A 12327-nucleotide genomic window follows, 5' to 3' on the forward strand; every position below is an offset into this window, starting at 1 on the left:
TACCTTTGACAATGACACATTTTATTGAGTAGGGAATACGGCAGCTTCCCCAGGGATCTCTGAGAGGCAACTCAATCACAAAAACTCATGTAATTGTCTTTTGTATCTAGCACAGAAAAATATACTCATATGGTTTATAAATAATTGCCAGTTTGGCCTAATCACCAAACTTTGGTAATTGTGTCTTTTAGTAAGTACAGATACTCCCTTCTAATCCAGAAAGCATCCTAGCTCTATTCTCAAAGCAGACATCAGAGCTTGGCTGTAACAGTAAGACAGAGAAGAGAGTTCAAATGAACCATGATTAAAATTCATGATTCAACTTCATTCTGAGTGAGTTCTTTGATTCTGTTCATGCAATGATCAACAGCATTAATGAGTAAAGGAATCCAATTATCTTCTGGCTGTGGGGTCACATGACTTGCTCTGCAAATGCAATGGGGAAAAGAGAAGTTAAATTTATTACACTGTCAAGGGAAAGACCTATCCTCAAAAGGGGGCACAGGGAAAACTACAGTAAAAGAGGGCAAGGGTCTCAGCTGCTCCATAAGCAAAGCTGAGAGAAAATACCACATTCACTCTCGACGCTTCGAGATGGGGGTTTGGGAGTTGAGAATGGCTGTTCAGGCTTATTCTCAAAAAGCTATTTCGGGATAAGTCTTCATACTCACTTTGTTATTTCCAGTGCCGCCTTTAAAACGGATACAAGTTTTGCAGACTAGAAAAAAAAAGAAACAAGAGAAGTTACTCACTCTGAGCCCTATCACAAAAAGGAAAGGATAGGGGACTTCCCCGGAGGTCCAGTGGCTGGGTCTCTGAGCTCCCAGTGCAGGGGGCCTGGGTTCAACCCCTGGTCAGGGAAGTAGACCCCCCAGGCCACAACTAAAAGATCCTGCATGCCACAACAAAGACCAAAGATACTTCGGGGAATAGCTAAAACTCAGCACAGCCAAACAAATAAAACAGATACTTAGGGGAAAAAAAAGGAAAGGAGGAAAAAGGGGAGGGGGGGGAGTAAAGCTAAAAATATTTTACTTGAATATTAAAATATTTAATACTTTAGCTCTCTTCCCCTTTTTTTTTCACATTCACTTTTTAAAAACGGACTGAAGAAATAAACATCTTTAGCATTTCGCCATGTCAATTACCCTAGAAACAATTTTAAGGAATGCACATTGGTAGCATTCATACATCCTCACGTTATTTTGTCACTGGTATTCTTAAAATTCTGTAAGTTAAAAAAAACAAAAACAGTTGTTTCTGCTATACATATCCTGAACTATCAGCAGAGGTGGGACAAGAAATCAATTTTTTAAAAGTGAAAGTGAGAAAAAAGGAAGGAGAGTTAAAATATTACAATATTTTAATACTCAAGTAATAAGAAGTCATTAAAAAAAAAAAAAAAACCTTGGAGGAAACAGTCAAAAATAAAAATGTTGATTAGGTGGCCAGATCATGGACTCTTTTCTATTTAGCAAAATCTTATTAATACTGCTGCCAGAGTATCTTTATAAGCTTTTTTATATTTAAAATTTTTTTAAAGAAAACAAAAAAAGGAAAAATATAACCTAAATTTGTCCTAACTGCTGATAGTTCAGGATATATACAGCAGAAACAACTGGGATTTTTTAAAAAACTTAAAATTTTAAGAATACCAATAACAGGGTAACATGAGGATGTATGTATCCTACCAACATACCATGCATTCCTTAAAACTGCTTTTAGGCAACTGACATGGCGTATTACTAAGGATGTTTATTTCTTCAGAAGTCAATTTTTAAAAAGTGAATGTGGAAAAAAAAGTTAATGTCCAAAAGGATCCTAATTCTACTCCAAGGTGTTTCCACATTGTGAAGATACATTTGATGACTCTATTAATAATTTCCACAAATTTACCAAATATTATTGGAACTGATACATCTGATGGTAAAATATAAGCTAGCCACAATTTATTTTTCTTTCCTATGAGACATAATAACTTAAAGTTTATACAAAATAAGAGAACAGAACTCTAGCACAGGACCTAGGAGTTCAAAGAAAACAATAAAATCAGATTTTTATAAAGAGCTTAACCTACTTCATGACCACTCATGGTTAAATCACATAATATGTCGATATTAGAATAGAGAATAGATACAGAATTAGATATTAAACATATTCTAATATTTTAAATTATTCTCTATTAGACTATTCACCTATTTTGGCCAATACTGGAAATGAGAAACTTGTAACTTCACGGTGAAAGAATCCTAAAGCACTGTACTAATTTCTCTCAAGGCATGGTTATCTAAGGTCTTTGGGTGCGTGCATACTAAGTCACTTCAGCTGTGTCTGACTCTTTGCGAACCTATAGACTGTGGCCCACCAGGCTTCTCCATCCATGGGATTCTCCAGGCAAGAATCCTGGAGTGGGTTGCCATGCCCTCTTCCAAAGGATCCTGCTGACCCAGGGATCAAACCATGTCTCTTACGTCTCCCACATTGGCAGGTGCGTTCTTTACCGCTAGCACCACCTAGGAAGCCCCTCTAAGGTCTTTGGGTTTTTCTAAACGATTACCCAAGTGGTTATGGAAGAGAGAGTACTATCAGAGCTCACTGCTATCAGAATTCAAATTCAACAACTATTTATCAGGCACAAACACATTGTGACATTACTATTGTACTTGCATCCAAGTGTAACAAACAAACATATTCCCCACAGTTAAAGAAAATACCAGTGATTCCTGAAATTCTACCAATTAGGTCTGCCGCTATTCCCTCAAAGCTAGTACTTAACATTGTTTCGCACAGTCAAAGGGCACACAGGTGGGTAAATGCTCAGAGCCAAATCATCCACACTAAAGGGAGAAAGAAAAAATAACCATTAACCAAGAAGGAACAAAGCTCAACTAGGTGGTCTCCAGGATACAACTAAGAATGCAACGAGTGAGGAAATAATTCCCAGAAATGCATCAGTTCCTTATTCTGGCCAACCAATAAATAACCAATTCAACTGGTATTTATGGAACACATACATACCCTGTTTTACTAAGAAGTTGAGGGTGGGGGGAACTCCCTTGGCCAGTAGGATGGGATATTATTAATTCAGTTAAAATTTTGGGATCTGAAACCATAAGTTTAATAACCGATATAGGCAGGGTTCATCCCTGAATGCCATTAAAGGAGGCACCACTTTAATCAAGCAATCAAGTTAGTGCTGTAGCACCAAAAAGAGGACAAACTAATACCATGTGCCTTTCTGATGTGATGCAGTGAAAAGCATGAAACACTCAACCAAGTGATATTCTTGCCAAAAATGTTTAACCCGAATATAATTATGAGAAAACAACCACACGAATCCAGATTGCTGGATATTTTACAATGCAACTGACTTGGATTCTTTAAAAATGTCAAGAAAATTTACAAAATTTTTAAATGTCAATGACAAAAAAAGCTAAAAAAGGACAGGGACTGCTTTAGTTGCAAGATGCCAAAGAGAAGACAACCAAATGCAGTACGACCCCTTGACAGAACACTGAATTAAACAAACAAACAAAAATGCTATAGAAGACGTTTTAGAGACAATTTGGGAAATGTGAATATTAGATAATATTATTATATTCAGTATAACCTTTATCATCAGGGAATGGCAAACCACTCCAGTATTCTTGCCTGGAGAATTCCATGGACAGAGGCGCCTGGCAGGCTACAGTCCATGGGGTTGCAAAGAGCAGAACACGACTAAGCGACTAACACACACAAACACATATTCAATGTAAATTTCTGAAATGTAATACTAAAACTGTTTGTTCTTAGGAAATACATGCTGAAATATTCGGGGAAAACGTCACTTACGTCTGCAACTTACTCACGAATGCTTCAGGGATAAAAACAGCACATCGATTTCGGTTTTTAAAAAGGTACATCTAATTACACAGAAATAAACCAATACAGGAAAAAAAGCGAACAACAGGTGAACCTAGACAGAAGTACAGGTGCTCACTACAATACTTTTTAACCCTTCTGTGAAGAAAGCTGATTGCCGAAGAATTGATGCTTTTGAACTGTGGTCTTGGAGAAGACTCTTGAGAGTCCCTTGGACTGCAAGGAGATCCAACCAGTCCATTCTAAAGGAGATCAATCCTGGGTGTTCATTGGAAGGACTGATGCTAAAGCTGAAACTGCAATACTCTGGCCACCTCATGCAACGAGTTGACTCACTGGAAAAGACTCTGATGCTGGGAAAGGTTGGGGGCGGGAGGAGAAGGGGACGACCGAGAATGAGATGGCTGGATGGCATCACCGACTCTGTGGACATGAGTTTGAGTGAACTCCGGGAGTTGGTGATGGACAGGGAGGCCTGGCGTGCTGTGATTCACAGGGTCGCGGAGAGTCAGACACGACTAAGCGACTGAACTGAACTGAACTGAACAGGTTTGAAAACTTTCAAAACAAAAAGATGGGGAAAAACCTTCAGGTGACGGCACAAGTTGAGATCAGAATGCTGCTGCTGGGAGGTTTTGAGTGGAGGTCACACCTACCTAGGGCTGATCTCATTAGAAATGTCCACAATGTCATCCAGCTGGGCCACCTGACCCTTCTTCCCGTTCTCCGCCACTGAGAGCCGGGTTTTCTTCAGGCAGGCTTTGGATGCTCTCGCCAGTGCAAGGCATGGGATTATGAGCTCCTGGTCTTCCTCTGACCAATGAGTCCCGACTGTTTGGACATCCCAATATATCCTCCTCATCAACACGGCTGTCAGAGCTGTCCTCCTCAATGTCATTCAAGAGGCCACAGGAAGGGTCACATTCTTCCACAGCCTAAGAGACAATATGATATATGTGAGTGCCAGAAAAAAAACACAAGTATTAATACTTTCAGCATCATGTCTGGGTTGTTCCCAAACTTCAGCCAGCTATTTCCCTAAACGGCTACAGAGCTGAATCACCTCACACATGCTGTTCTAACTCTCCTAGTGCAGCAATGGAGCAGAGAGGAATGGTACAAATCGCACCCCCACGTGGGGTGGGGGAGACGGGAGATGGAGGATGGGAGTGAGGGGGGACCCATGTGGTCCACGCTTGACACATCTTCTCTCTCTATAACCAGTTCTCATCTACTAGACACAGAGTGGCCTTCCAATGACCATCAAAGACAGAGGTCCTCTCATCTGCTCCACCTCCTCATGTGCATCCTTCACAAGATTCACTCTCTGTCAGCACTGAAAGGGCTGCAGCTTTGTTATCTATGAGTGAAGAATCAGAAGCACCAGTTAGTGGAGAATCCCAACAATCCTCTTGAGTCTGCAAAAAGCAACAGTGTGCTCATCTGAAGGGAGTGCCAAGGACAGTAAACAAGGGCAGCAGTTGAATGTACAATTCTTCTCATATACATCCTCTGGGTGCCCAGACGGGGGTAAAAAGCTTTCTGTCATTCACCATAGGAAGAACTACAACAGTCACATGCTGGTTCTCAGCGTGGTGCCCTGGCATGACCACTGCTCTCGGCCTAGCAGGCTCTACCCCGTAACTGCTTCAGTGTCCCCAGAATACTGCCCCTGAGGCAGGACCAGAAGAGGAAACCACATCTGTTCAACAAGAGACAGAGCCACAGCCAGAGGTGTTTGAGTCTAAAAGTTATGTGAACTAAAAAGACTGGCAACAAGAATTAACACCTATCATTTCATGTCGGCGATAAACTAGACCTGTTTCACTAAGTTCTTTACGTAAGTAAAGATACATACATACTATAAAACCGGCAGTTAGATGTGAGGTCTGTCAGCTTTGGCCAGCAGAACCAATGTCTACTTTCCACTCTCACCCACCTTTAGGGATCTGAGGGACATGTTGGCACGCATCCCAGACACTGTTATAGGAAATCAGGTTCTCAGGGCTGCTGAAAGCCATCAATAAGGTTATATCAATAACTGGGTTCCTGTTTCCTACAAAGGTCCTTCCTGCTGGTCATTAATCTCAGTTATCAGTAACTTTGCTGTTAAAATGACTTTTCCCCCCCTCCCAGAACCAAAGAACCCCATTACCCAATAACTCCAGCTATGGCATCACTACTCTAAGCTGGATTGATGTAAAGTGCTTCCCCAAGCTGAGCCGTGTCATCCACGATGTCCAGAGTGGCGCTCCGCACCAGCTTTCGCAGGGTGATGCCTGTAGCCAGACCCAAAGACTAAGCAGCCTATTCCTCTTTCCAGAAGTCTGGAAAGTCTTCCCGAGAATCTAAGCCCTACAGAATTTGAGGTGATGTGCACCCACGTGCTTTAACTGCAGTGCCAACACAAAACCCAGGTCTCATGTATATCCCCATGTCATTTGCTTGCTCCTCCCACCACTCCTTAGTGGTATTCTCCAAAAGAGATCTGGAACAAAACTGTTCCATGACAGCATGTATTCACTCATTAAAGAGTAGTTTCTTTCCTGGGGGTCCAGTGGCTAAGACTCTACACTGCCAATGCAGGGGCCAGGGTTCAATCTCTGGTCAGGTAACTAGATCCTACACGCCACAGCTTAGGAGTTCACACGCTGGAACTGAAGACCCTGCGAGCCACGGCGAAGGCTGAAGAGCGCCCCTGCCACAACCAAGACCCGGCCCAGCCAGAACAGAAAAATCACAAAGTTTTAAAGAAACAGTGACTTCTTGACGTTTGTGGATCAAACACTTCAAGTTTAAACCACATGAGTTAACCCTGAAGATCCATGAGACATGTCTTCATCTATAATTGTAACCTGATAATAATCAAGACACGAATATGCAAGCAGAGCTGGAGGCTACTTAACCTATAAGGGAGCTCAGAAACAGCATGTGATGAGGAGGAGGAGCCTGGGGATGGCACTGATAACCAAGCAGTATCTGTGGTGATTATAATGAGTTAGAGACAGAGAAGCCAGTGAGAATTAAAGACGTAAGGCAGGGGACATGAGAACACAGGATCTGAACTTTAGCACAAAGGCTTACTTACAGAGGTCACTTATATAACTACCTTTGACCGCATTTAATGGGAGAAAGTTACATTACATACTCAAATTGAGGTGTCACATTAGCAAAGATCTACCCCATAAACTGAATACTTATGTGTATGGAGTGGCTTACCCTGATCCTTGGGAAACAAATAGTACACTGCAATAATTGCCTTGATGGCAGCATGCACTTGTTCACAGAACCCCTGGGTTTCCTATGAGAAGATAAGCCAATTTCACAAAGAAAAAAGAAATGGATTAGATCAATGTGGTCAATCCATCTACAGGGGAAAACAGCAGACATCTGTACAGCATCATCAAACATTTTCTGAAGTCCTTTTATGCATCAGGCCCTGTGCCGTTCTCATCACATACCAGGGAGGAGTTAGCTGGATACCAGATACTGAGCAGAAACTCAGTAAGACATGAAGAAACTAGGAAAAACATCCCTGATAATCTATATCCCAAGCTATCTGTGACTGGCTTTGAGGTATTCACAGTATCTTAGACCAGGAGTTGGCAAACTAGGGCCCAAGGGCCCAATCCAGCTCACTGCCAGTTTTTGCAAATAAAATGTTTCTGGGACACAGCCACAATCATGCGTTTACATGTTATCTATAATCGTATTCGCACTACAGAGGCAGAGTGGAGTAGCTGGACTGCAAAGCCTGGCATGTTTACTCTTTGGCCCGTTACAGAAAAGTTGTCAGCTCCATCTTAGACCATTAACCAGCTGTCTGTCTCTCTGCCTCTGTGTCTGTCTCTGTCTGTCTGTCTCTAACAGAATCTCAGTATACCTAAAGGAAATTAGAATGGACTTTACAATGCTCAGTGCTGACTATTTTCCTTTGAGGCAGTCACTGGCTTTCCCTTATCTTCCTTGTCCTCACTGCTCTGCTAAATTCCAAGCAAGGGCTACGCAAAATGTGATCTACGAGATTGGAGCCAGTCCATGAATGATCTGTTACCAGTCTGAGATGGATAGGTACAAAGATTGAGAATACTTAGAAACTTTTATGCCAATTTGACATTGTTTCAACATCCAAACATATAATTTTGTAAAAACACCACTTTGTATGGACTGCAATTAAAAAAAAAAAACAAAAACACCCATTCTTTGGCAGAATTAATGTGCTGAGATCCTAAGAAAGCAATCGTGATTCAAATATATATAATTCATATAAAGCCATATTCTAATTTTTCATCTACGAATGAAAAAACCACTGCCCTGAGCATGTACAGAGTAATCAAACTGATAACAATTAAAGACAAAGATAAAATATGAAAAGCAACAAGGGAAAAGTGACAAATAACATACAAGAGAACGCCCATAAGGCTACCAGCTGATTTCTCAACAGAAACTCTTAATCACATGTGTAAAAAGAAGAAACCATATGCATTTAAGTGTGAATATGCATAGCATATATATGGAATAATACCAAAGGAACCAGAGACAGGAGATATAAACTGTTTAGTACATTTAACTTTGATATCTTCTGAACCTTATACTGTCTACATTATTAAAATTAAGTATAAAAATAATTCAGTACAAACGAGTATTATGTAGTATAATAGAAAAGGTAGAGCTCAAACATCAGACAGAACCTCATTTAAGTCCTAGCTCCACTACTTATCTACTTTAAACTGAGCCTCTGAGCCTGCCTGTTCATCTGTCAGAAAGGGATCATGTATGTGAAAACACTTAGCAAACAGAAAGTACTTTTAAAAATGTCAGCAAGGAAATAGCCAGGATGAACCGCAGAATGAATCAATATTCAGAAGAGCCCTCTACCCCGTGACAACTACTGCATTTGACAAGCTGATCTTCAGAACAATCCTGTGGTTTGAGAAACTTCATCTTACTCGACAGATTGAGGCAATTAAATCCTCAGATTTGAGTGAAAAAGGTGGAAAGAAAATGAGAGGCTTCCTAAGGAATACTGAAGCAGCACAAGAATTCTAGAAAAGTGAAGCCCACCTGTGGAGATGGCAGTGGAAGTCGAGAGAAGGCTACGGTCAGAGTCGTGGCTTCCCTTGACACTGTCACAGCTGCCTCATCTGGGGGGGGGGGGGGGGTGACAGCAGGTGGCAAGAGCCAATATGTTAGTGCCAAAAGGACAAGGCTGCAACGGCTGCAAGGCCTGTGAAGATGATGCGTTCCCTCTCCACCCATGCCCGCTGAGACGTCTCAAAAACAACTCCAAAAATCAGTGTTTTCTATTTCAACCTCGGAGGTACCAAGGATGGGTAAGCAGGAGTATCCCCGCAGAGAGGCTGGGGCGGGGGGAGCAGGAAGGAAAGGAGGCGGGAAGAGATGAGAGACAGCAGGCTCCAACCGGAGAGGCACTCGCTGAGTCTTCTCCAAAAGGCCTCCCGATCTGACTCCTTGGTGGTTTCCTGCGCTTCGCCGACTAGTGGGTGCGGGGTGTGGGCCGGGCGGCGACACACGACAGAGCACAGGTAAGCGGAACGACCTCCCGGCCCCACCTCCTCCGCCCGGGACGCCGCCGCGGCCGCCAAGGCCTGGCCCCTTCCCACCCAAGCCCGGCGCTGCGGGCGCCCGTCCCCGCTCCGGCAGCTCACCCCGCGCTCCAGGAAGCGGGGCCGCAGCTCCCCGGCCAGGCGCCGGAGCTGCTCCAGAGGCGGATCCACGTGGGGTCTGGGGCTGCAGCTCCAGCTGCGCTCTCCATCCCAGCACCGCGGTAGGAGGCAGCGGACCGAGCCACACCGCGGCCTCCGGAGCCGCCCCGCGGCCGCAGCTCCTCCTCCAGGCCGCGGTTTCGCTTCACAACAACCTGCCCCGCCTCGGAGAACCGCCACGCCCCTTCCGCTCTCAGAAGCCCCGCTCACTCCCGCTCCAGGACACAGGCAAGACCCAGACCGAGCTGTTTCTTATTCATCCTTCATTCATTGGTATTTGATTAGTGGAAAACACCCCCGACTGAGGAAGCAGAGAGCCCATAATTCTGTTGAAAAAAAGACTAGGAATTAATCAAGGGTAGTCAGGGTCAGGTCCAAGTTTGCACGTTCCCTGTCAGATTTTATTTTTTTGGGCTCCAAAATCACTGCAGATGCTGATTGCAGCCATGCAATTAAAAGACGCTTGCTCCTTGGAAGGAAAGTTATGACCAGCCTAGATAGCATATTGAAAAGCAGAGACATTACTTTGCCAACAAAGGTCCGTCTAGTCAAGGCTATGGTTTTTCCCGTGGTCATGTATGGATGTGAGAGTTGGACTGTGAAGAAAGCTGAGCGCCGAAGAATTGATACTTTTGAACTGTGGTGTTGGAGAAGACTCTTCAGAGTCCCTTGGACTGCAAGGACATCCAACCAGTCCATAATAAAAGAGATCAATCCTGGGTGTTCATTGGAAGGACTTATGCTAAAGCTGAAACTGCAATACTTTGGCCACCTCATGTGACGAGTTGACTCACTGGAAAAGAGTCTGATGCTAGGAGGGATTGGGGGTAGGAGGAGACGGGGACGGCAGAGAATGAGATGGCTGGATGGCATCACCGACTCGATGGACATGAGTTTGAGTGAACTCCGGGAGTTGGTGATGGACAGGGAGGCCTGGTATGCTGTGGTTCATGGGGTCGCAAAGAGTCAGACACGACTAAGCGACTGAACTGAACTGTCCCTAAAGTGGCCTCCTTACAGGCTGCCAAGTTCCAGACACTGTGCTAGGTACTTTACATGAGGTATCTAAAAAACACACTGAGTAGGCCTCAGATACTCCCGTATCCATCAGCCCCTGCCCTGTGGATCTCCTAGATAAAGGCTTTCTCTTCACAAAAGGAAATCAACCCTTTACCTTCTTGGGGAAAGAAGGAATCACGGCATTATATACAGAATTTTCTGCAGTCCATTCTGCAAGAATCAGTAGTAGGTAATCCCCCAAACTCCCAGGTGTCCAAGGAACAGCAGCTCCCTGAAGTTTGCCCATCAATACTGGCCTTTCGCCTGCTGCTGAGGCAGAGTCCTGGGCTCCAGAGGTGGATGAGGAGATACAGACTTCAGGAGCTCAAGTGTCTTTTGAACCGCACTATGAAGGTTCCAAGCTCAGCAGAGTTCAGTGTCCAAACACAACGAATGAGAACAGGTGTCGCCAGTGTCAACCAGGTCCGTAAAGGGGAGAATAGTAAAGCTAGAGTGCCATATGTCATATGAAGAAAGTAGTAGGAATAAATCTGCCAGATGTACAGCAGTAACATAAATAGGTGGACAGGTATAATTTTCAAGTATTTTCCTTGATGGAGATGAGACCTGAAGCTGTGACCAAAGCACCGCTGCAGCAAAATCCAACACAGGTAAACCATCAAGGGGATGTTAAAAAACACCAGCTGGAAAGAACAGAACAGAACTATTAGCTTATTAAGCCCTGGTGGGGTCAGGTCTCACTAACACATTATTGGTGGCTCCTAAAAATATGTTGCTTTCTCTCTTGGGGGTTAACTGATCCTTTATGCTTTAATCACACTTGTGTCAAAGTCGTTTATTTGCCTGCATCCTTCTGTTCACCTTAAAGGCAAGTGTCATTTCATTTCTGTTGAAGCCCTCAAATGTTTAAGGTAGAAATGAATATATATGTCTATGTACAAACACACACACATACATACATACAGTACTCTTTTTTTTGGCAGAGTGAGGGGGGAACTTGGATATCAATATTTTTTCTTGACTTTGCATTTGTAATTGAAGTAACATAATGAATACTGGAATACAAACTAGAAGATTTAAGATTTATAATCCAACCATCACTACAATATGAGTTTTCATTCACCAAATAATTATCGAGCACTCATTATGTGGCAGGCACTGTGCAAGGCTCTAGGCAAGGGACACACTGATGAACAAGTCAGAAAAGATGCTTCAGACAGCTTACATTCTAGGACAGAGAAGAGGAAACCAACCTCCCAAAAAAGAGGAGGGGGAAGATGATTTCAGATGGTGATAAATTCAATGGAGAAAATAACTGGTTACAGGGCAACGGGAGATGGGCCCTCTGAGGTCTGAAGGACAGAAATGAGTCAGTGGAAGAGCATTCCAGGCAGAAGAATAAATAAAAAGCCCAGAGATGGGCCCATCTCCCCTTACCCTCCTGTTGGCCTAGAACATGATAAGGCAGGTGGAATTGGGGGCAGTCAGCAGGACCCAGATCATGTCACTGATCTGTTTTAAGCTGACAACAGGGAGACAAGAGCAATTAGGGGGTTAGAGGGTTACTGTAGTAGCCCAGGCAAGAAATCATTACTGGGGACTTCCCTGGTTCACTGCAAGAATCCACCTTGCAATGCAGGGGATGTGGGTTTGATCCCTGGTTGGGGAACTAAGATCCCATACGCCGTGGAGCAACTAAGCCCATGCACCGCAATTA

At 43.6% G+C, this 12327-nt stretch overlaps 2 protein-coding genes across 2 annotated transcripts in view; both read right to left on the reverse strand.

Annotated features, from left to right (window-relative positions):
* LOC148776761 (uncharacterized) lies at nucleotides 1-10896 on the reverse strand. The gene is made up of 6 exons (XM_088840230.1): nucleotides 10765-10896; nucleotides 9534-9745; nucleotides 7084-7165; nucleotides 4521-4799; nucleotides 672-718; nucleotides 1-426 (listed from the first exon to the last, which is right to left on the reverse strand). Exons 1-4 carry the CDS (start codon nucleotides 10894-10896, stop codon nucleotides 4554-4556), a joined length of 672 nt encoding a protein of 223 aa, XP_088696356.1. The 3' UTR covers nucleotides 1-426; nucleotides 672-718; nucleotides 4521-4553.
* LOC148776762 (transmembrane protein 62-like) overlaps nucleotides 10719-12327 on the reverse strand; it is a 19410-nt gene continuing 17801 nt past the window's right edge. The window contains exon 8 of the mRNA XM_088840231.1: nucleotides 10719-11293. Coding sequence (XP_088696357.1) covers nucleotides 10967-11293 — 327 coding nt within the window. The 3' untranslated portion in view covers nucleotides 10719-10966. The remainder of the gene's footprint in view (nucleotides 11294-12327) is intronic.

The sequence above is a fragment of the Moschus berezovskii genome, chromosome 9 (assembly GCF_049115385.1).
Source record: "Moschus berezovskii isolate FMDL1 chromosome 9, NW_MosBer_1.0, whole genome shotgun sequence".
Lineage (NCBI taxonomy): Eukaryota > Metazoa > Chordata > Mammalia > Artiodactyla > Moschidae > Moschus > Moschus berezovskii.